Source organism: Callithrix jacchus, chromosome 6 (genome assembly GCF_049354715.1).
Source record: "Callithrix jacchus isolate 240 chromosome 6, calJac240_pri, whole genome shotgun sequence".
NCBI classification, from domain to species: Eukaryota; Metazoa; Chordata; class Mammalia; order Primates; family Cebidae; genus Callithrix; species Callithrix jacchus.
The window spans coordinates 146,107,040-146,131,911 of NC_133507.1; the positions used below are offsets into that span (position 1 = coordinate 146,107,040).

Sequence of the window (24,872 nt, forward strand, 5' to 3'; positions counted from 1 at the left end):
AAAGGGAAAATGGGAATGAGAATATATTGATATTTTAAGGACAAGAAATATCAGTTGAGAAGTCTTGTCTTTTTCCTTTTTTCTTTTTTTTTTGAGACGGAGTTTCGCTCTTGTTACCCAGGCTGGAGTGCAATGGCGTGATCTCGGCTCACCACAACCTCCGCCTCCTGGGTTCAGGCAATTCTCCTGCCTCAGCCTCCTGAGTAGCTGGGATTACAGGCACGCACCACCGTGCCCAGCTAATTTTTTGTATTTTTAGTAGAGACGGGGTTTCACCATGACCAGGATGGTCTCGATTTCTTGACCTCGTGATCAACCCGCCTCGGCCTCCCAAAGTGCTAGGATTACAGGCTTGAGCCACCGCGCCCGGCCGTCTTTTTCCATTTGAAACTCTCCTCAATTTCTATCCCTTTTGCCGAGCAGAGCACCCAGAATCAGCCTAGACTCACTTGTGCAAGATTTGACTTTAGGCCTGAACTCATCTCTGCCTCCAGTTGGATGTAGTAAGTCTCCAAGTCTCCAAAAGATCCAGCTGAATCAGCATTTATACTCTTAGGTAACATCTTTTCTGAGAGTGAAGTTCATGGAGTCAAATAACCTTCTAAATGAACTGAAGCACAGGCCTCAGGTTTTTAACAAATGTGTGTACAGACATAACCAAAAAATTCAGCATACGGGCAGCTGAGAATTTGTCCATTCCAATTATAATTGCAATTCATAATATGCCCAGTCTCCCTCTGCAGGTTGCAAATGCTTATTACACCGTTATGCGGCAAGTGTGGGTCTTAACTGTGGAAAAAGTTTTTGGAATAATGTATTCGGAATTCAATATCTTTTTAAAAGTTGGTAGAATGGGCCAGGCGTGGTGGCTCAGGCCTGTAATCCCAGCACTTTGAAAGGTCGAGACAGGCGGATCACGAGGTCAGGAGATCGAGACTCTCCTGGCCAACATGGTGAAACCCTGTCTCTACTAAACATACAAAAGTTAGCCTGGAGTGGTGGTGCGTCTGTAATCCCAGCTACTCGGGAGGCTGAGGCAAGATAATCACTTGAAGCCGGGAGGTGGAGGTTTCAGTAAGCAGAGATTGTGCCACTGCACTCCAGCCTGGCAACAGAGCAAAACTCTATCTCGAAAAGAAAGAAAGAAAAAAAGAGTTGGCAGGATGAATTTATCACAGTGGTGAAACCACAAACACTTTTTGGGTTTCGTGGCCACAGATGGTATATGTACCATATACACAATGTCTTACTCAAATATTCAAAAAATATTTATTGAATGAACACATATAAATGAATAAGTGAGTGAGTTTTGTAAAATAATCTTGGAGTGGAAATGTCTCCAGAGGAACACAAGTCCTGCTCCAGTGACCAGATCAACCCATCCAGTCTTCCCCTGTGCTCAGTGGAGATCAGAAATCATCCAATCATCCACATTCCTCTTTGGTTTGTAACAAGAACCACAGTCCTCTTTGACATAGCACAGAAACAAATGAGAAGCAGACAAGGAGAAAAACCCTAGAGCCCAGCATTCATTTTTAACCTGATTTCCTGGCTTCCAGTATTTTGGCTTATTAAACAGGAAAACAAAATTAAGTGTTTATAATTTTCGAAACACTTTGCATTTTCACTCATTCCAGATACAAAGAACTTTAAAAGCAAAATCACAAGACGGTATGTGGTGAACCAGGCCTAGTTACCAAAAGAGGTCACATAAAAATTAAAAAGCATTGAAGAATAAATAGCAGTCCATATTGTCCAGGGGGATGAGCTATGCAGCCTAAGTAAAAATTAAAACCAAATTACAGACACTAATTAGTGTTGTATAACATACCAATTCATTTGCATACAATGCAATTATCCCGATAGGTGCTGGATTCAACACATCCAGCTGGGTTAGTGCATCTCCAGGGAACAAACGCATTCGGCTTTTTCCCTGTGTTGGCTGTGTTCGCTTACGACTATGATGGCAAATAATCATTCCCAGCACCTTTAGACTCAACATTTGAAATAAAGCAATATAGACCGTGCATGGGGCACATTCTATGTCAGTACTATATTTCTAGAACATTCTATCTGAGCTTATGTTTTAGAAAACCACATTCATTTTATGCTATATAAAGAATTCTTCTTTGTCTTCTTTTTCTTCACCCTGAACGTGCAGATGAAGAAGACATTTTGAAATTGTCTTCCTGCTACCAAGGTCCCTTTGGCCAGCAAGTGGCAAAGGACAGACTCTTTCCTTAAGGACACTGCTGTTTTTGGAGGTAGCCACCCCTAAGGAAGAGGGCGGCAAGCAGAATAGTGGCTGGCTGGTCTGCAAATCCCTTGGAAATCCACCAAAATAAGTCTGCCTGGGTTCAGAATTTATGATAGTGAACCCCGTGTCAACATTCATCTCTGCCTCAAGCTTCTGAAAGCTGTTTTCCCGGTTGAGGACCTTCTTTCTGGCCCTGGATTCAAGGTGATGAGAAGGCAGATGCAGGTAGGCACCCGTGGCTGGGCTGCTGGCCTGGAATGACCGGCCAGGGCTTTTCCACAAAGTGCCACCACGGCTGTCTGACGTGGGGCTCCCACCAGGCTCAGGAAGCTCCAGAGAATGCCCCTGGAACCTCCTGCCCTGGCTCCTCTGGCTTCTGGGTTCTGAGGTCCTGTTTGTAGAAACAGAAGTCAGCCTCGAGCCCAGGGGAAGCATGCCAGCTCCCGAGGTACCACTCTTAACAGCAAGTTCTGGATTCAGCTGGACCTATGGGAAAAGGAAAGGAGGAACATGTGAAACATATTTCCCATTAACTAAGTGCCAAAAAGCAGACTATGCCTCATTCACCCTCTACCATGTTATGCCCATAGCTGACATTCAGTAAATCTGAATAGAAGTGATAAGTACAATATAATTATGAGGTGTATAATCAGCACCAGCTCCAAATTTCTCTCTCTGGGACTCCCTCACTCAAGTTTTTGACAAGGGTAAGACTTGAGGAATCAAATGGCCCTTGACACCACCACACTTCTGGTAGTGCGAGTTGTGCAAACAATGCACGCATTCACAGATGTCATTCAGTGACCTCACTTGATGTTGTAAATGATGTATTTATTACCAACCATGAAAAAAAAATCTAAAAAGTCACCAAAACATGTGGTTAAGGATTGAAGTAAAAATTTAATCTTCTAAAGCTGGTGATCCTTCTTTTAGATCATGCTAATAAAATTATGTATCTAAGACATGTGACCACTCCTGGCAGCCTCATAATTTGGCAGCAGTATTCTTTAAATTCTTGAAGCACCATTTATTTAGATTAGAAGCCTGGTATTGTGTGAGGGGCACTGCTTATATGTAAGTTTAGGTGTTTTAATCCTTAATAATTCCACTCTGATTTCAAACTTACAGACTGTGGGAAGTAGAAAAGTTCCTCTTTCAAGTTTCCTTTCTCATTAAAGAATAAATTTGCTAATAACTCTTTGTTAAGCCCTATCCTATGTAGCTTTAAACATGTCATGCTTACAGGCACGTAGTATATTCTATTTCCTTGTACTTTAACCAAGATATCTGTGCTGGACGTGCTCACAGGCACGTCCCAGCTCTCCACTGCTTTTACCTGTTTAGAAAAGTTTAAAGTTGTTAGCCAATCGGGTTTTAATTAAGATTGTGATGTCTGGCTCCAGCCAACAGAGAGCAGACACAGCAGTAAGGACAACCCCAAATGGATAAGGGATAAATATGTTTGCTTTTCCTCTGTTCGTTGTACTCTCGAGGCAAGATGGCTAGCGAGAGTACCCTTCCTGCAGTCCAGGAAGTAAAAATTGCTTGCTAAAAGATCCTTTGTCTCTGTGCTGATTTTTCTTTGCAGCACCACGCATCTGTTTCCAACACAGATTCTACTCAGCAAAACCCTCACCCTGCAGTTCGCTGTGCTCTCCCTCCATAGAACGGAGTTCACTGACCCTGCTTTAAGACTTGGATCCTTGGGAGCCTTCCTATCCCATGCACAATACTCCTCCCAAGAAGATTTCTGGAGAAAGGCAATTTCTTCCATCTTGATAACAGCCGTTGGAAAACAGTATCCAGGATCCATCCCTACCTGACCCAGCCATTAATCAAATATCAAGAAGAATGATTTGGAAGAACTTGAAATAAATATTACTAACTTAAAGAAGTCTATCTGGGCTCATACCTTTAATCCTAGTCCTTTGGGAAGGTGAGGTGGGAGGATTACTTGAGGCCTGGAATTCAAGACCAAAATTGGGCAACTATCAAAACCCCATCTTTACAAAAAATTAAAACATTAGCCAGGCATGTGGTGTATGCTTGCAGTCCCAGCTATTCAGAAGGCAGAAAAGGGAGGATCCCTTGAGTCTAGGAGTTCGAAGTTAAATCGAGTTATCACTGCACTTCCGCACTCCAGCCTGAGTGACAGAGAGACTATATGATTCCAACTATATGACACTTTGGAAAAGGCAAACTATGAAGACAGTAAAAAGATCAGTGGTTGCCAGGGGTTGGGGGAAGGGAGGGATGAATAGGTGGAGCACGGAGAACTTTTAGGGCAGTGAAACTACTCTGCATGATACTGTAATGGTGGATGCACAGCCTTATACATTTGTCCAAACCCACAGAATGTACAACACCAAGAATGAACCCTAATGTATCCTACGGGCTTTGGGTGACAGTGATGTGTCACTGTGAGTTCATCAGTTGTAACACGTCTACCACTCTGATAACAGATGTTGACAGTAAAGGAGGCTCTCTGGGTGGGGCGGGGGGAAGTAATATATAGGAACTCTCTGTTCTTTCTGCTTAATTCTGCTGTGAACTTACCACTGCTGTAAAAACTGTCTATTTAAAGGGAGAAAAAATAACGATACATATTTATCTCACAAGGCAAATCAGGGCAATGAGAAAACACGTCTTGAAATGAGTCAGTTTCTCTCTCTCTCTCTCTCTCACACACACACACACACACACACACACACACACACACACACAGGGAGAGAGAGAGAGAGAATTTGTTTGTATAGACAATGCACATGTACATTTTCTCAATTTTCTGATAGAAATGGTGAGGTGCCTATTACCAAACTGCAAAAACGAACACACAAAGAAACAAGGACTTCCACTGGTTCTTTTAGAATAGAAGTTGGCAAATATTTTCAGTGAGGAGCCAGACAGTAAATATCTGAGGCTTTGCCGCCCATATGGTCTTTATCCCAGTTACCCAACTCTGCCGCAGAGCAGCCATAGACGATATATAAATGAAGGGCTGTGTTCGGTAAACTCTGTATGAACACTGAAATTTGAATCTCATGTTTTTTATGTGTCATGAATTCTTTTCCAACCATTTAAAAATAGATAACTAGTTTTAGTTCCTGGGCCATAGTTGACCAACCCCTATTCTAGATCAATTATTCTCTCTCTCTGTCTCTCTCCCTCTCGAGTTTTTTCCCAAAAAAATTGTTTCCTGAAAGCCCAAAATATGAAACAATCTAATTAAATCATCCCTGGTTGAAATACAGAGGGGTAGCCCCTGCCGACTGAACCCCCTCTCTAGCTCCCCTGGGCTTTACAGAACCAGCTTGAAAACCACTATTCTAGAATATCTAAATTCTACACTGGGGCCAAGCCAGTTCACTAGAGAGCTACACACACCTGAAACCCCCATCCCAGATGTGCTTGCACTGAGCCACAGGTGAATGTGGTGCCCTAGATTGTGTTGAAGAGAGCTTCTGCCAACCTCAGAAACTCTCTCTAGGGGAGACACTGTTGAGGGGATGCCTGCTGCACCTCGGGACGGGCCCTTGTGCAAACCCACAGGAGAAATTTCTGTTCCCAGACTTTGAGGCGCAAGGGAATGTCCTGGGATCATTAAAAAACCCCATAACCTTCTGATTGCATCAGGTCAGAGGACACCTGGCTATCAGGGTTAATAAATCTCCCCAGGTAATTCTAATGTGTAACGAAGTTTGAGAACTACTGCCATGGACCCAGAAAAGCAAGGCTTCGAGTAGCCAGTTACCTTGTGGTGGCTGTGAGTCTGTCTCCTATCACACACAGCCGACCTCCTCCTCCACATTTCTGATCAATTCTTTGCCTAATTTCATTTTACTATCTCTCTCTACATTTCCCTTTGCTCTAATTCCACAGTCTCTTTCTCCCTCCCTCCCTCCCTTTCTTCCTTCCTCCTGCCCTTCCTTCTTTTTCATTTTCATGTTTGCTCTCAATAAAAACCTCTTATTATAAAAGTAGTAATTTATCACTATAAAAATAATTTCATTGTACAAATGTGTAAAATAAAAAGTAAAGCCTTCTCCCCACCCCAAACTCAAATCACTCCCAAATTCTCACTTTCCAATGAAAACTATTTGCTTATCCTTTCAAAATTAGGAGGAAAAAATACTATCATCCAAATGTCAGCTGGGGTTTCCCTTCCCCTGGAGAACAAACCCCCCGAGTCCTTCAAAGGGCCAACTGCCATCACTGCCTCTTGGAGAACCATTGACACTGTGTCCTTGTATCAGAATGTACCCTTTCTTCTAGAAATGGAAACTGGCATGGATGTTCCCATACTCAGAAAAGGTTCAGTGTTGATATTAGATTATCCAATCTGGAGAAAGAAATCAATAACTTTGACTCTGGAGCTTCTATTTCGTTCTCTAGCAACTGTGAACAGAGAGAGAAGCCTGAGTAATCTTCCCCCTTTCAGATCACAATGAAATTGGTCATGAAGCCCCAACCAGTGCCAAGACATCTCAGGGCAGCCAGGAAGTGCCCTTCTGGGTCAACCCAGATGACACCTCCACTCCCCTCTCACCCAGTCCCACAGCCCATCCACGGGGCCTTCTCCACCTGCAAATGTCCCATCTTTGAAAGATTCTATTTAAGCCGGGCATTCTGAGACCACCAGCTCCAGCACGCAATTCCCCATCACATCGGCTTTACACCTTCAACACTCCCATCCCCCAGCTTCTCCCTGTCAGCCCCTCCCATCCTCATTGCCTTTCGGAGCCAATTTGAGTCCAAAAATCATCACTTCAACCATTTCTTCACCAATACCTCCAACTCCCCTCACTATTCCCATTCTGTCACAGCCTCCCACAAAATCTTCCCACCTTTCATTCATCTACCTGCCACCATTTTCTGAACATGTGCCCAGGATGCCACAGAAAAGCATGTGTCTGTGAAATGGGTATCCCATGATGGCGTGGTTTCCAGCCTCTCCCAGGCCACCTGCCAGTCCTCTTGTTTCCTTACTCACCTCTCTCCATTCACCCAGCAGCTGTTCAAACCTTTGACACTGTCCTGAAACCATTGCCTCCCACCCCATCAGGTGGTCTCACCATCTAGGTTACTAAGGAAGCAGACCCTGTCACCAGTTGGCAACACTCTCATTGCTACCATGAAACTTATCTGCAGCTTCACCATTCTCTCCAGGTGACAGTGACCAGTCCCTGTGTCAAGAATCCCATCACCTCCTGCCTTCTTGGTGACCCCGACCTAACAATTATTCATTTCCTCCCACTTCTTATCTTGGATGTTTAATCTCTCTCCCTCCCTTTCTCTTTCTCTTTCTCTTTTTCATTCTCTTTCTGTCTGCCTATTCCTTTCCAACAGCAATTAAACTTGTTTAAGTCTCCCGTCTTGAAAAACACATTCTTTCCACCTTCTCTTTCCTTCCAGGTTTCTCTCCCCTCCCCTTCACAGTCAAACCTCTTTATAAAATTTGTGTACGGTCATGTTTTTCTACAAACCTCCCTTTATTTTCTCTACCCACACCACTGACTTTCCCTTTCTTGCCAAGGTCATCTACAATCAGCCCACTTGTCATTCATTTTCACTGAGCTCTTGGTAGACTCTGACCTTGAAGTCTATAGCCTTTATCCTGAAGTCTTCTTCTTCAGCTTCTTTGCCAACAAAGTCCTCTGGATTTTCTCCTACCTTTCCCTCCACCCCTTCCCTGCTTCCATTAAAGGAGCCTCTCCCCTTGTTGGTTCACTTAATGTTGTCATTCTTCAGAGCTTGCCTGGGTCCTCTTTTCTTCTCACTCTACCTGCCCCAGGGTAATCACCTGGGCATCTAGGCCTTCAGTTATCATCTAAATGAAGAAGGCTCCCAAAAGTGTAACTACAACTCAGATTTGTCCCTTAAGCTTCATCTCTCTCTTAAGCTTCATACCTACCTATCCAATTACCTTCCAGTCACCTATCCCTCAAACACAACATGCCCCAAATCAGCTGCACCATGAACTCATCCCCCTCCTCACACCATGTACGTTCTGCTTTCTCTTTTCCCTGTCTTAGAAGATGGCATCATTAGCTTCCATATGGCCCAAGCAAAAGTATCAGTCACCCTTCTCCACACCCCAGGTACAGCCAGCCACCCGTCCCCATGGACACTTCCTCCTACAGGTCACTGACCTTCCACTCTCTCCGCTCTCACCATCATTCACCCTACAACAGGCCGTCATCATCACCTCTTGTCTGAATTACAGTAATAGCAATCCCAAAGAAATCCCCACAGATGCTGTCACCTCCTAGGAATCTATTCTCAGCTCCCCACCAGAGGATTGGATCATGTCATCATCCTGCCCCAGTGATGCCCTACTCTTCTTAAGAGAAAATAAATCTAAGGCCTTGGATGTGGCCTGCCTCACCCTTTACTGTCTGCCTTTTCTTCTACCAGGCTGGCAATTCACCACTTTCTCCATTTCAGCCTCCACCTGCTGAAATTGAGCGTGATTTGCTTTTTCCTATGCCAGGGTTCATATATATTATTTCTTCAGTGTGGGGTATGCCTCCTCTAGCCCTTTATCCTGAAAATTCCTCTCACTGTTAACTCCAAGCTTGCACAGCATTGAGAAGGAAGGCTTCTCCGTGTCACTAAATCTGATTTCGGTGTCACTAAATATCAACTCTGCCACTTATTAGCAGTAGGACTTTAGGTCACTTGCTTAATATTTCTGTGCCTCAGCTTTTTTATACGGAAAAGGAGATAATAAGTGCCCACATCATAGGGTTGTTGTGAAGATTGAATGATGGCTATGCCATGCATGCGTTTGTTATCATCATCATCATTTGTATTATGACTAGCTCTCAGAGTACAGTCTAAACTCCTCGGATCGGAGTACTTGCCGCACCATTTTGTATCAGCTATGACTCCTCTGTATCTTCCCACAGACCCTGCAGTCTGAAATAGCAGGTTGTATACACCTTCTTTGCTAGCATATGTCCAGTGCCTAGCACAGTGCCTACCATTCAATAAGTAATCACTAAATATCTGTTATATAAATAAATAAAGCTTAACACTTAACAAAATATGAATTTTTGAACCTAGAAATGAATGAGAGTGTAGCATTGATAAACTAGGCCCCAAATTATTTTATATTAGGTGGATATAAAGTCTTGGCTAGACATTTGTGCAATCTTCTTAAGAGAGGGGAATGTCCACTTTTTTTAAAGAGAAGTCTGAGGTCCTTAAAGCATATGGCAAAAGTGGCTGTGTAGCGTTATTAACATAGAAATGCAGATGTTGGCATTGGAATGAAGAGTTTCCAGGAGAAACATAGAGCTGAGTGATTGAGATAAATCCCTTCAGGAAGAATTAAGCTCTTGCCAAAAAACAAATTGAAATGCATTTGTAGGAATTCTGATCATTTAGAGATCAACTTTCTAAGAAATGTTTGTAAAATGTTACAGATTTATAGGTCCTTCAAGTTCAAGGAACAGCAGCAGTTATGTGATTAACAGGAAGATTTTCACTCATTTATGACTCTAAACTCTTGAAAAACAAGAGAAAATACATCATTGAAATATGATTAAGCTGTTGAGGGGCTGACTTGTATCAAAGGGAAAATAATATTGTTTTTCTCTGTAAGTGATTCCAAGAAGATAGCAAAAAAGGATTTCTCCAACACTGGGGAAGAAAATGACTGCATGGAAACAATTTAGATAAATAAGAAACCCTAAACTGTGTCAGGCTCACTTAAGAGTTGAAACCAGTCTTTTGCAATTAACTGATCCTTTGAAAGGTACTTATTTTCATCAATTGGCCAAGACTACCAATGGCAACATACTCTCCTATAATACGGGACCCACCTAAGCAATGCCTCTTTCACAGCAACATAAAGTATTGGGTAAGAGTGTAGAAGTGGGAGTGTGTGTTGGAGCAGGGCCATGCTGGGGGTAGGGATGGAGAATGGGAGGGAAATGAGAGAAACTAAGGAGGCATTAACAGAGCCTGAGAGTGTACAGCTGAGAGACTCAGAAATGAGAACACGGGGCACTCAAGAAATGCTAGAGAAGAGAATTACTTACTTACTTGGAGAGACACTATGTTCTTTTATTTTAAATGGCTAACAAAGAAAATAGGAATGAACACAGCTAAATATCTGTTGATAAAACAAAATGAAACACACACTTGCTTATGCCAAACCAGTTTTTGTATATACCTTCTTTAAAGAGATAAACTTATTTCCTGAAAACAAATAGTCAATCAACAAGTATTTCAGAAGCAGCTGTCTGCCAAGTATTCTACTGGAAATAAACATGTACAATGAAATACTGAAAAGAGGAGAGTCATAAAGTCTTATGTTATAAAACACAAGAAGGGGAAAACATATAATCAGTTACATGTTACAAAGATTTAGGTGTGAAATGCTCTACTTAGGAATGGGAATTACTGTGCCCTTGAGCTCACAGGAAGTTTCAAAGAGGAAACTGAATTTGATCAGAGCCTTAAAATTGGATAATCGAAGATTAAATGAAAGGCCTCCTTCGATAAAGAGTAGCTCAGGCGATGCATGGATACAGATATACATACCATGGAATAGTATTCAGCCATAAAAAGAAATGAAATTGTACTAATTGTTACAGCATTGATTAACCTTGAAAAGCACATGTTAAGTGAAAGAAGCCAAAGGCAAAAAGACAAATATTGTATGATTTCATTTATAGTAGGTATCGAGAAGAGGCAAACCCGCAGAGACAGGAAGTTGAATCAAGGTTACCAAGGGCAGGGAATAACGGTGAGTTTGATTTAACAGGTACAGAGTTTCTGTTTGGGATGACAAGAAAGTTCTGGAAATTGATAGTAGTGATGGTTGCACAACACCGTGAATGTGCTTAATGCCACTGAATCGTACCCTCAAAAAACAGTTAAGATGACAAATGTATTTGTTACGTGTATTTCACCACAGTTTTTTACAAGAAATAAGGCTTCCTAAATTTTTTTTAAAAGATGAAAACGGTATTTTTTTTTGTCTCACATATTTTACCACAATACACAAAATATAGAAACCAAAGGTTTGGGCGTGAGCTCTGGAGGGAAGAGGAGGGTAAGAAGGCTGGGGTGGTGAAGAAGTGAGGCTGCAAAGGGAGATTTTTTTTTTTTTTTTTTTGAGACAGAGTCTTGCTCTGCTGCCTAGGCTGAAATGCTGTGGCACGATCTCAGCTTACTGCAGCCTCCACTTCCCAGGTTCAAGCAATTCCCTGCCTCAGCCTCCTGTGTAGCTGGGATTACAGGCATACACCACCACACCTGGCTAATTTTCATATTTTTAATAAAGACAGGGTTTCACCATGTTGGCCAGGCTGGTCTTGAACTGCTGGCCTCAAGTGATCCGCCTGCCTCAGCCTCCCAAAGTGCTGGGATTACAGGCATGAGTCACCACAACCAACCTGCAAAGGGAGATTCTAGTAGGAGTCTGATAGGAAAGTCTTTAAGTCTGGGGTGTTTTAACTTGATTTTCTAACCTTTTGTTATTAAACTGAGAAGGAACAAAAATTTAGTAGTCATTTAAAAATGTATTTTGATAGCACTGTGCAGGATGAAACAGAACGCCTGGAGCCAGGGTGAAAAGTTAATGCTGTAATAATAATGTGAGTTTGAAGTTGTGTGGGCTTAAAGCAGGAAGGCAGGAAGCAGAAATGACTCCCAAGGAAAATTAGAACAGCTGGGGACTGATTGGATATGGGGGTTCTGAGAAAAAAGGAGGCTTTAAAAACAACTGATGTTTCAAAACCTGGGCAAATAAGAGAAGAATGAACCGAGCTGGAGATGTCGGGGGCGGGGAGAGGAGGGCCGCCGATGATGACTTGGTTTTGCTTGGATTGAATTTGGGATGCGGGTGAGACATTATGTTTAAATGGTCTTATAGGGAGTAGAAAAGAGGCGAGAGGAAATTCAAGTACAGGATTAAGCTGAACCAAAGTGATAACCAAACCCACAAGGTGATTTTTGTTTCGTAACCTCAGCGGGGAAATCTTTGGTGCAGGGCGGTGGTCCTCATTTGGATGATTTTTGTCTCTCAAGGGACATTTGGCAATGTCTAGAAACATGTTTGGTTGTCACAGCTGGGGGGTGAGTGGGCCGGTGTTACTAACACCCACCTGATAGAGGTCAAGGCTGCCACTAACCAGTCTGCAAGACACAGGACACCCCCCACAGCAAAGAATTCTCTTATCCAAAATGTCAACAGTACCAAGGTTGAGAAAACAGGACTTAGAAGAAAAAACAGAGTCTTTGAGGAAAAAAAAAAAAAGAGTCAGAAAGAATGAATCCCTTACTTGAAAGAACTGAGGGACAAGCATGGTGGCTCACGCCTATAATTGCAGCACTTTGGGAGGCTGAGGCAGGAGGATCACAAGGTCAGGAGTTCGACACTAGCCTGGCCAGTATGGTGAAACCCGGTCTCTACTAAATATACAAAAATTAGCTGGGTGTGATGACGCGTGCCTGTAGTCCCAGCTACTCAGGAGGCTGAGGCAGGAGAATCGCTTGAACCTAGGAGGCAGAGGTTGCAGTGAGCCCAGACCACGCCATTGCACTCCAGCCCGGGCTAACTTTTGTATTTTTAGTAGAGCCTAGGCAACAGAGCAAGACTCTGTCTCAAAAAAAAAAAAAAAAAAAGAACTCTTGCAGGGCCAGGCGCAGTGGCTCACACCTGTAATTCCAGCACTTTGGAAGGCCTAGGTGGGTGGATCACTAGGTCAATAGTTCAAGACCAGCCTGGCCAAGATCATGAAACCCCATCACTATGAAAAATACAAAAATTAGCTGGGCGTGGTGGTGGGCTCCTGTAATCCCAGCTACTCGGGAGGCTAAGGCAGAGAATTGCTTGAACCCAGGAGGCAGGGGTGGCCGCAAGCTGATATCGTGCCACTGCACTCCAGCCTGGGCAACAGAGCGAGACTCCGCCTAGGGAAAAAAAAAAAAGAACTGGGTTATGGAAGCCCGCAGAGGAGAGGATTTCAAGAAGGCAGGAGTGGCCCACATGCACCAATGCTGCTGATGTCTTGTCCTCAAGCACTGCTGGCCCTCCAGAGAGCAGATTCATCAACTGCTGGAGGAAGACTCAGGGTGCAGAATGGCAGGGGAAGAAACACCACCAGTTTGTAGCTGAAGGCAGCAAAAACAGACAGCTCAACTGAGAAGCCAGGCATAGAAAGAAGGCAAGATCCCAGAGTCATCGAGCCAAGGAAAATCTGCTTGTTTGAGTTTGAAGGAGATGACAAGGGCCTCTGGTGACAGAGAAGAGAGACTGGAAATGCCAGGAGCTCATCCAGCAAGCAAAGGAGAGCAAGGTCCACAGAGAGGAGAAGCCTCACAGGAAGGAATCCCACAAGCTGGCGTGGACACACACAGCTTGGATGTTTGCCAATTCAATCAGTTTGAGAAAAGATACTTTCAAAAAATACTTGTCAACAAACTTATTTTTAATTAGATCCTGGAAAAGAACTTCTAGTTAAAAAGAAACACTTGTTGGTAACCTTGTAATCTTAAAAAATTCTGTTTGCAACCTTATCCAGTAGGTTATTCTTACTAAAATCTTGCTAAGCTATGGAACGGAAAGTGGATCACAGGAACTGTCATTAAACGTGGCAAGAGGAAAAAGTGTCGAGTTTCACTACAGTGATATAAATAAAAGAAGTAGATTATCTAGAACAGGCTGAATTATCTTGTTTTGAAAGATCAGTTATATGTGCTATATTCTTTAAAACTGTAATGGAAATCAAAACACTATATATTAACAAATCTTTTTAGAAGAAAACCAAGATTGTGTAAGTGTTAAAAGCTTGAACTTTCAAGACAGAGAGACCTGAGTTTATCCCTTGCTTCCTGGGTGACTATAGGCAAGTTGTTTAAACTTTCTAAACCTCGGTTTCCTCTCTTTAAAGTGGAGATATTTCTAATGAAACGACACAACACAGTGGCTGGCACATAAGTGTTCATTAAATGTCATCTATAATATCATATTATTAGATTAACTATCTGCTGCCCTTAAGTAGATTATGAAAAGCTATACACAGACACTTAAAAGATTGATAACTGTGTTAGATATTTTTGAAACATTTTTTTAGCAATCTGACTTTCAGAGTTAGTAATGTCTCAGTATAGAGAGGTGATATGTGTTGTGCTCTTAAAACATTAAAATCTCTTCAACTCTGTACCATATTCAATACAATTACCGCTAAATATCTTTTAATTGAACTGAGTTCTACCCTTAAGAGATGAGGATGTGAGCCTGGCACAGTGGCTCACATGCCTGTTATCTTAGTATTTTGAGGCCAAGGCAAAAAGATTGCTTGAGGCCTGGTGTTCAAGATCAGCCTCGGCAACATAGCAAGACCTCTATCTCTACAAAACATAAAAAATAGCTGGGCATGGTAACGCATGCCTGTAGTTCCAGCTACTCAGGAGGCTGAGATGAGAAGATCACCGGAACCCAGGAGTTTAAAGCTGCAGCGAGCTATGATCATGCCACTAATCTTCCAACCTGGGTGACAGGATCAAACCCTGTCCAAAAGAGAGAGAAGGGAAGAGGAAGGAAGGAGAGGGGAGGGACAAGGAGTGGGGGGAGGGAGACGAGATAGGCTGGGCATGATGGCTCATGCCCGTAATCCCAGCACTTTAGGATGCTGAGACTGGCAGATCACCTGAGTTCAGGAGTTTGAGACCAGCCTGGGCAACATGGTAAAATCTGCTCTCTACAAAAAATACAAAAATTAGCTGGGCATGGTGGTGCACCCCTGTAGTCCCAGCTACTCAGAAGACTGAGGCAGGAGGATAGCTTGAGCTCAGAAATGGAAGTTACAGTGAGCCAAGATTGCACCACACCTTCAGCCTGGGCGATAGACCAAGACCCTGTCTCAAAAAAAAGAAACAGATGAGATAAGAGATAAAGTTTTGTCACCAACGAGGCTATACATAGTGTAGTTACAGAAGCTTCAAGATGCAAGAGGCTTTAGAAATGACCTAGGTCAGGGCAGTCCAATACAACAGTCACCAACCACATAAGGCCATTTAAATTATTACACTACAATAAAATGTTCATCGGTCTCACCAGCCATATTTCTAATGCTCAGTAGCCACATGTGGCAAATGGCCATATTGAACAGCACAGATATAGAGTATTTTCATTATCACAGAGAGTCCTAGAGGACAGTGCCTTAGTCTACAGAAATGGGTCTCAGTTGAGAAATGGGTCTCCATTGAGAGTGTATGTGTGAAACCAAATCTTTTTTAAAATCACATGACTTTCTCCCACATGGCTACGTCTTGGAGAGTGGTGTGGATTCTAGCTGAGGTGCTAATTGTAGGAGATCTGGAGGGGAGGCCCCAGGACTGCAAGAAGGCTACACAGGCAGGAGTTCCATCTTGTCCATATGACTAAGTCAGGAAAAGCCTCCAAAATGGATGGCTGGCAACCAACATGTGTTGTCGAGCCTGCACATCCCAGACTGTGTCAATGTTGTACTCTTGTGCTGTTACTGATCTGTCCTGCCCAGCTCGAAAGAATAGGACACCGGCCAGGTGCATCGGCTCACGCCTGTAACCCCAGCACTTTGGAAGGCTGAGGAAGGCAGATCACGAGATCAAGAGATAGAGACCATCCTGGCCAACATGGTGAAACCGCTTCTCTACTAAAAGTATGAAACTTAGCTGGGCATGGTGGCATGTGCCTGTAGTCCCAGGTACTTGGGAAGCTGAGGCAGGAGAATCACTTGAACCTGGGAGGGGGAGGTTGCAGTGAGCCTAGATCAAGCCACTGCACCCCAACCCGGCAACAGAGCAAGACTCTGTCAAAAAGAAGAAAGAAAGAAAGAGAAGGAAGGAAGCAAGGAGAGAGAGAGAGAGAGAAAGGAAAGAAAGAAAGAAAGAGAAAGAAAAAGGAAGGAGGGAAGAGAGGAAGGAAAGAAAGGAAGAAAGGAAAGAAAGAGAGAAAGAAAGAAATTACAGCTTGGTCTCAGTAGTGTTTGGGGACGGTTCCATAAGCCTGGGGTGGTGGCAGGAGCAGTCACTGGTGGAGAGCACAGGGCCTGCAGCAGGTACCGATCTCTCCAGGGGCAATGGCAACACGCAGGCAACTGGGGCGCAGTGAGGAGACCGGGACAGAACCTGAAGGACCTGCTCTAGCACACCTGAGAAGCCACATCTTACAGACTACAAGCCATCAAGCGACATTCACTTCCATGACACCACGATCTTCTCGTCCTCCTGGCTTTCTGGCTGCTTCTTCTCAGAGCCTCTCACTGGTTCTTCTTCCCTCTCCTGAAGTGCAAGCATTTTCCATTTACCTCTTTACCTTTTCTTTCTCTATTCTCTTGTTTTTTTTGGTAATGTCAATCCTTCCCAGGACTTCAGCCACCAACCCCACCTATGCCCCTAGCCCAGGCCCCTCTTGAGTTCTAGCCCTCAGAGACCACCTGACCATGGAATCTCTTCACCTGAATGACCTGCAAGCACTTCAAGCCCAATGTGTCCAAACTCATCATCACCTTCCTCTTCTTCACCCTCTGTGTCTAATCATTGCCAAATTCAGCCAAGTCTACCCCTGAAATTTAACCTCCTATTTCCATTATGAGTTTCCTATTGCAAAACTGCACCAGGTTTGACTGGAAAATTGAAGTAGTTAGTCAAGCCCCCATCCAACCTGTCCTATTTGATGGTAAGAGGATTATGGTCCTAAATTATGTATTACAGGTATGAGTATGTCTGCCCCTTCTCTAAACACCGTAATAAATAGATTTCTTCAAATACCATTTTGTATCCTCCTGCACCCATTTTCAGTGGACCAAAAATTTTCTAAACTCCTTTGAACTCTCCAACTCCACACTATGCTACAGCCCATTTGGTCATCCCCCAAGTCACACTTCCTCCATGTTACTTTCCCTGCCATTCTCGGTCAATTTCACCTTCTCCTTCCCCACACACAAGGTGGGTGACTGCAGCTTTACAATGCATTTCCTGCAGGCTGTCTGGTACTGTGGGCACTTGCAGGAGGGTCCAGCTCTTCACTAGACCTCCAGGGCAGTGTGATCTCGCACAGAGCACCCACCCAATGTCTAACAAGGGCATGGCTGTCGCATCTCCCACGGGGCCATGAAATGTAGACTTTGCTGGAGCATTTCAAGTGGCTTTGAAGGAGGTTTTATCATTTAATTTATAAAGTTGTCCTACTGTACATCAAACAGAATAAGAAGATCACTAATTCTAACTCAGTGACCTAGAATTCAGAGTCGGCCTCTGAAGTCATGGACTCTACCCTTGGATGGCCCGTGCCAGCGGGAGCCAGAAAATTAATGCATCAGTAGGGAAATCAGGGAAGAGAAGCTGTAATGTAAAAAAAATTTTTTTAATCTATAAAAAATACAAAAAAATGCAACTCTGGACACGGGGCTCAGTTGTGGAAAGCTGAAAGCCAGCAGTAGCTGGCTAGAGATACTGCATGTGGTTAATTTGACAAAATAGCTTATTTGACTGACAGCATGGTTTAAGTTGCAGGAGGTTTAATAAAAGAGGGAGTTATCATCACCTGTGCTACCTTCCTCCAGAACACACTGACACTGTCACTACCACCAGTGGCAAAAGCAAAGGGACTGTCTGAACAAAGAAAGGAAAGGTTGAATCCATTATAATTTTGCACCGAGAATTGAGACAGCAGAATTAAAACTGCCAAAGGAAAAACAGTTGTCTGGTCCAGAGCAGGAACTCAGTAAAGTTCTGTGGAATGAATACACATGGACTTACCTTCGTATGTATTCATACATTCATTCATTTACCGAGCATCTATTCGATACCCCCTTATTGCGCTCATCAAAACCATACATTCTAGACTCTGAGAAGCGTCAGACAGTCTGCAATGGCAAGAGGGCATGTGGAAAAAGCCTTGCTCACTTGGTGCTCTGGCAGAGACAGGTGACAGCCTCTCACATGCACAGATGACAACTGCACCACTGTAACACAGCCTCCTGCAGCTTCTACTTTACCAAGCACCCCCACGTACATTCTCCCATTTGACCGTCATAATACAAATAATCCATGTCAGTTCCATTCATAGGACCCATCAGTGACCGCTCCTTACACCAGTTCCAGCAGATCTGGGCATTGTTCCTTGGGAAAGCTTTCTTGCCACCTCCCCACTCCCCACCCCTGGGCCTAGCTCCCCTCACACTCAGGTCTCCTGTGCATACACCTCTATCCTGGTCATGTGGAGGGACAGTCTGCAGAGAGGTTAGTTTGTAGTTATGGTTCCTTCTTTAATAGGTATTATTTTCTTACTTTTGCTGGACATCAGCTATTTGGAACCACTCTATATTTGTCTCCCCCACCCTGATCTTCTCTGGAGACCCACAGCCTTCCCTAAGAGTCCCACAGAACACCACACAGCATCTAGGGGTAGAAGGCAGAGCCTTTGCCTCAGGGCTAAACTGATCCAGATACTCACACTCTTCTGTATGAAATAACTGATTTAGAGAAGAGAATCTGATCCAAGTTGGTCCAGACATTTTTTTGGGCCATGGTGGGGCAAGGTACTTGGAGCCCATGTGAAGGATGGAGCCCTCAGAGCTGCTAGCAACCAGCTGGAGACTCCAGGGGATGCCTGTCTGAGGACTGGGCCAAGACAGCGGCAGCAGAGTTGGAATCTGGATCCTGAGCACACAGCGTAAGGCCTGGACTACTCACCTACAGAAGCCAAACTTGCCACCCAGCCTCTCTCCCCAGGACCCAAGGAAGTTGAGGCTGGATCTGGCTCTGTCACCAAACTGGATTGCAGTGGCACAATCAATCTCAGCTCATCGTAACCTCCACCTCCTAGGTTCAAGTGATTCTTCTGCCTAAGCCTCTGGAGTAGCTAGGACTACAGGCATGTACCACCATGCTTGGCTAACTTTTTCCTATTTTTAGTAGAGATGAGGTTTCACCATGTTAACCAGGATGGTCTTGATCTCCTGACCTCAAGATCCACCCACATTTGCCTCCCAAAGTGATGGCATTATAGGCATGAGCCACCACGCCCAGCCTTCTTTTCTTTTTGAAACAGAGTGATATGGTTTGGCTGTGTCCTCACCCAAATTTCATCTCGAATTGTAACTGCCACAATTCCCATGTGTCATGGGAAGGACACAGTAGGAGGTAATTAAATTATGGGGGCGGGTCTTTCCTGTGCTGTGAGTGACAGTGAGTGATAGTGAATGAGCCTCACAAGATCTGATGGTTTTAAAGATGATAGTTCTCTGCACAAGCTCTCTCTTTGTCTCTTGCTATCCCTGTAAGACATCACTTGCTCCTCCTTGCCTTCTGCCATGATTGTGAGGCCTCCCCAGCCACATGGAACTATGAGCCCAATTAAACCTCTTTCTTTTGTAAATTGCCCAGTCTTGGCTATGTCTTTATCAGCAGTGTAAAAACAAACTAATACAGTAAATTGCTATCATAGAGTAGAGCATTGCTGAAGAGATACCTGAAAATGTGGAAGCAACTTTGGAACAGGGTATCCAGCAGAGGCTGAAACAGTTTGGAAGGCTCAGAAGAAGACAGGAAAGTGTGGGAAAGTTTGGAACTTCCTAGAGGTTTGTTGAATAGCTATGACAAAAATGTTGATAGTGATAGGAATGATAAGGTCCAGGCTGAGCTGGTCTTAGATGAAGATGAGGAACTTATTGGGAACCGGAATAAAGGTGACTCTTGTATTGTTTTAGCAAAGAGACTGGCAGCATTTTGCCCCTGCCCTAGAGACTTGTGGAACTTTGAACTTGAGGGAGTTGATTTAAGGTATCTGATGGAAAAAGGTTCTAAGCAGCAAAGCATTCAATAGGTGACTTGGGTTCTGTTAAAGGCATGAGTGAGTGAGTGAAGGAGTGAATGAATTCACTCATGGTAAATGAATCTCCTAATATCTGACGGTTTTTAAAATGGGAGTTCTCTGCACAAGCTCTCTCTTTGCCTGCTGCCATTCATGTAAAATGCAACCGCTCCTCCTTGCCTTCTGCCATGATTTTGAGGCCTCCTCTGCCATGTGGAACTGTGAGTCCAGTTATACCTTTCTTTTGTAAATGTCCCAGTCTCAGGCGTGTCTGTATCAGCAGCGTGAAAACAAACTAATACAGAGTCTTGCTCTGTCGTCTAAGCTGGAGTTCTCTGGTACAATCTCAGCTCACTGCAACTTCTGCCTTCCTGGTTCAAGCGAATTCTCCTGCCTCAGCCTCCTGAGTAGCTGGGACTACAGGTGCACACCACTATGCCCAGCTAATTTTTGTATTTTCAGTAGACAGGCAGGTTCACCATGTTGGGCAGGCTGGTCTTGAGCTCCTGGTTTCAAGTGATCGACCCACCTCAGTCTCCCAAAGTCCTGGGATAATAGGCCTGAGCCACCATACCCAGGAATTTTCTACCCTGAAAAATTCACTCCATTTAAAGAGTGAAAAACTACCTGGGAGATACAGTGCGTTGTCATTGGATTATGGCTGAGCCTTTGCACACTTTCCTTGGGCCGTTTTATTATATGACACCAGGAGCAGAATTTTCCAGAAAGCGATCTCCCACTCTGTTTGCAAAAGTTTAGACTCATTGGCTTAACAAGAGGAGACCAAAGTGTCTTTTGGAGTGAGGAAGCAGAAGTCCCTGAGGTTTGAGGTCAGGATGAAGGTGATGTCCAAGGATGCTAGCAAGAGTGAGAGGCATCCAGGCGTGATAAGCTCAAGCCTATAATCCCAACACTTTGGGAGACTGAGGCAGGTGAATCACTTGAGATCAGATGTTTGAAACCAGCCTGGGCAACAGTGAAACTCCATCTCTACTGAAAATACAAAAATTAGCTGGGTGTGGTGCCGGGCTTCTGTAGTCTCAGCCACTCAGGAGGCTGAGGCACAAGCATTGCCTGAACCCAAGAGGCAAAGGTTGCAGTGAGTTGAGATCATGCCATTGCACTCCAGCCTGGGCAACAGAGTGATACTCTCTCTTAAAAACAAAAGAGTGAGAGGCTGATGCCCCACTCACACCTAAGAGGTGGCCAGGCTCCTGAGACAATCCAGAGAGAAAGATGGCTCTCTTCATACAACTTAGGGAGTTTCTCTTTTTCCAAAAACCTCTTTTACACGCCCCAAATATGACTCAGCTTTCCAAAGTAACTAAGTTGTTTAAGCCGTGGTTCCAAAGCAAAAATGTCAGTCAGCCTTGGAGACAGGAATGATTTAAATCATGTCCCTTGCTGCACACACAAATTAAATTTTTGTTTGACAATGAGGTTGATTTTAAGGACTAGAGAGTCAATAAGATGGAAAGAAATTGTAGATGCCTTGGAAATTAGAGGGTTTCATAATAGGCAACTAATAGAAACAGTGCCTATCTCCCTTATGTGAACAAGAAGGTGAATAATCTAGAAAATATTTAATATAGAATCAATATGATTCATATTTTATTAACAAAGATATCAAAATGATCACAATTAAATTAACTAAATGGAAAGATATCTCATCTCGTAGTCTCTTATTACTTTATCCAGATAGGCCTTAAGGAGTTTCTGACCATTTCCTTTTTTTATTTTAGACAGAGTTTTGCTCGTTTCCCATGCTGGAATGCAATGGTGCGATCTTGGCTCACTGCAATCTCCACCTCCCGGGTTCAAGCAATTCTCCTGCATCAGCCTCCCAAGTAGCTGGGATTACAGACACACACCACCTCATCCAGCTAATTTTTTGTATTTTTAGTAGAGCTGGGGTTTCACCATGTTGGCCAGGCTTGTCTTTAACTCCTGATCTCAGGTGATCCACCCACCTCGACCTCTTAAAGGGCTGGGATTACAGGTGTGAGCCACCACACCTGGCCTCTGACCATTTCTTAAGGAGAGAAGCCACAGGATATTTTGCCGTGAACATCACATTCATCCCTCTGCCCACACATTTACACACATCCACGGGACTGCAGTGGCTGGCCACATGAACTTTGAAGATTAATAGACACTTCCTATCTTGGGCAAATAACTGACCTCCTGTACAGCTCAATTTTCTTAACTCCAAAATGGGAAAAATAGTAACTCCATAGGTTGTTATAAGTGTTTATTAAATAAAATTATCAATTTAAAATCTTAAGTATAGGGCATAATATGAACAATAGCTCCAATTGAGTTCTGGGCACTGTCTTAATTATGCAGTTTGTAAGTGTCAGGTCATTTACTGTAAATCAATATGGGAGAGGAAGATGGTAATTCTGCCTTGCCTTTATTGTGCTGATGAAGAAACCTAGGCCCTTGGTCATACAGCTACTAAGTGGTCAGGCTCATATACCATGAAAGGCAACGCATGACAGCTGTCATGATTAAATACACACATGCTGCATTAGGTTTTCAAGGATGGTTACAAAGGAAGGCTTTAATTAAAAATTTTTTTTTTCAGAAAGGGTTCTATCTAATTTGGTGCGTGGTAAAATTTCACAGTAATGCAAGATGCTTAAAAATTAAGTCAATAGCACTGCTAATTTAACATCCCTAAACAAGCTCAGTCAACATAGCGAGACCCCATCTATAGAAATAAAATAAATTAGCCGGACATGGCAGCATGTGCCTGTAGTCCCAGCTAGTCAGGAGGCTAAGGCAGGAGGATCGCTTGAATCCAGAAGGTGGAGATCTCAGAAAGCTGTGATGGCACCACTGCACTCCAGTCTGGGCAACAGAGGAAGACTCCCATCTCTTAAAAATTAAAAAATGTACAATCAGGAGAAGGGAATTAAAAAATTAAAAAAATTAAACCATCTCTAAACATAAGTATGACTTCAAATTCCTTAGTCAGATGGGAAGAATTTATGACATTCCTGAGCTCAAAGGGTAAGCAAAGGATATGGGTACAGTTGATTGGCATTTACACGGCAAGCCTGAGAAAGGAGGCTGGTTCTTTATAAAGATTCTGATCTTTATAGTCGCATCCTGTCTGATTCTACTATAAAGTACTTGTGTCAGCTGCCAATTCCTGGAATCTGAACTTTCTTATCTGTCAGATGAGATTTTACGAGATCGGTGACTCTCCACCCTGTTACAGGTTATAATCATCCAAGTAGCTGTAAAAAAGTTTCCTAGGCCTGGATGCTCCCAGAGATTCCAATCAAACTGGCCTGGGGTGGGAATTTCTGAAAGCCCCTGAAAAACGTGGAAGTGCAACCGACTCTGGGAAGCACTAACTTAGGCCCTTTCTGATGTAAAATGACACAGCTCCATGAGCCGCTACACGATCACAAAGACAAAACAGAAATACCTGAAGCAGAATCTTGTTGCCATCGTAGTCCTGAGTCTGCCACCTGGTACTGCTGATGGGAATGCATGGGTTGGGTAGCAGAGGCACTAACTGGCCAATCTCTCGAACTTTAAACTGCAGCACCGAAGAATCTTTGGGGTCCACTGACATTCCTGGGGGCAGCTGCTTCAGGGAGAGCTGCAGAGCAAAGCTGTTGGTGGCATAGAGCACGAAGAAACAAAAATTGCTCTTTTGCAAGGTGGCTTCTCTCTGCAGGATCATCTCATAGAGTCTGATGGCATCCTCATAGTTATCAAAGCTGCAATAGAGCGTCACCCTTAGGATCTCAGAGCCACAGTGCACCTGCCTCACCCCCCAGATGGGCATCTGGCTGTCCAGGCTGTAGAACTCCTGATTGGCAAGAAGGTAGGGACACGGCCTTCCCCGAGTGTCCTGGGTGGGGTAGTACTGCCATGGCGAATGTTGGAGAGAGTCCAGGATGTGAAACAGCCGATCCTCTCCCAGGCTTTTGGGCAGAAAGAGCAAGACGGACATCCCTGGGAACCGGGACCGCTTGGAGTGGGACTTTTCACAGTATTTCACAGGACTGGCCCGTTCAGACACCTGAAAGAGCCGGACCTCTGGGCAAATGCAATCCAGGAGCTGGTCCAGAGTCGTCTGCAGAAGCGAACCGTGCCCAGAGTTGGCAAGAAGATGGACAGTCATGGCCAGAGGCCCCTGTGTCTCATCCATGGAGGAACTGCCTGGCGATGACAAAGATGGCATGCGAAGAAGTTAAACAGGCCACTGTTTAACTTCTGAAATGAATGAAGGAGCAGCCCAGCCTTCAGCCCACCCGAAAACCTTCAGCTGCAGCGGCTACTTCTGAGCAGAGCTCTTAACCAGACTGACATGTGCTCCTGGCCACCCACGGACTTGCCATAAGAGCAGCTCACACAAGCTCAAGTTCAGCAGCCTCCGCTCCACGCGGCAGCAGTGGGATCACATCATCCAGCTTGTGCATAAAGTAACCGCTTGTGTTTGGCTTTTCAGGCATTCCCCAGGGTTTCAGTGTGACCTCAAAACCTATAATCCTGAGAAACACCCAAGTGGGCGGCTCTTACAGACAGTGAGTAAAGGAAATGACCCGGTAAAAAGGAACAGGAGTTGGCTCTGTCAGGCTGATAGCAATCTGTTGAGTTGAAAAGACAGCCATTTTATCAGCACAACGGGCTCTCACTTCCTACTTAGGGTTTACAGTAGCCTGTGCAGCCAGTCTGAATACAATGATCTCTTGAAAACAATGCTCAAAACTTGACCTCTTGCCAAGGTTTTTTTCCTTTGTCTCTTTATTTCATTTGGTTTCTGAACATTTTATGCTA

General features: G+C 44.0%; 1 protein-coding gene across 1 annotated transcript; it reads right to left on the reverse strand.

Annotated features, from left to right (window-relative positions):
- Positions 1-1,260: 1,260 nt before the first annotated feature.
- FAM124B (family with sequence similarity 124 member B) lies at positions 1,261-24,552 on the reverse strand. The gene is made up of 2 exons (XM_002749844.6): positions 23,512-24,552; positions 1,261-2,743 (listed from the first exon to the last, which is right to left on the reverse strand). The coding sequence occupies exons 1-2, from the start codon at positions 24,274-24,276 to the stop codon at positions 2,111-2,113; spliced, it is 1,398 nt and encodes a 465-aa protein (XP_002749890.4). The 5' UTR covers positions 24,277-24,552; the 3' UTR covers positions 1,261-2,110.
- Between the last annotated feature and the right edge of the window lie 320 nt (positions 24,553-24,872).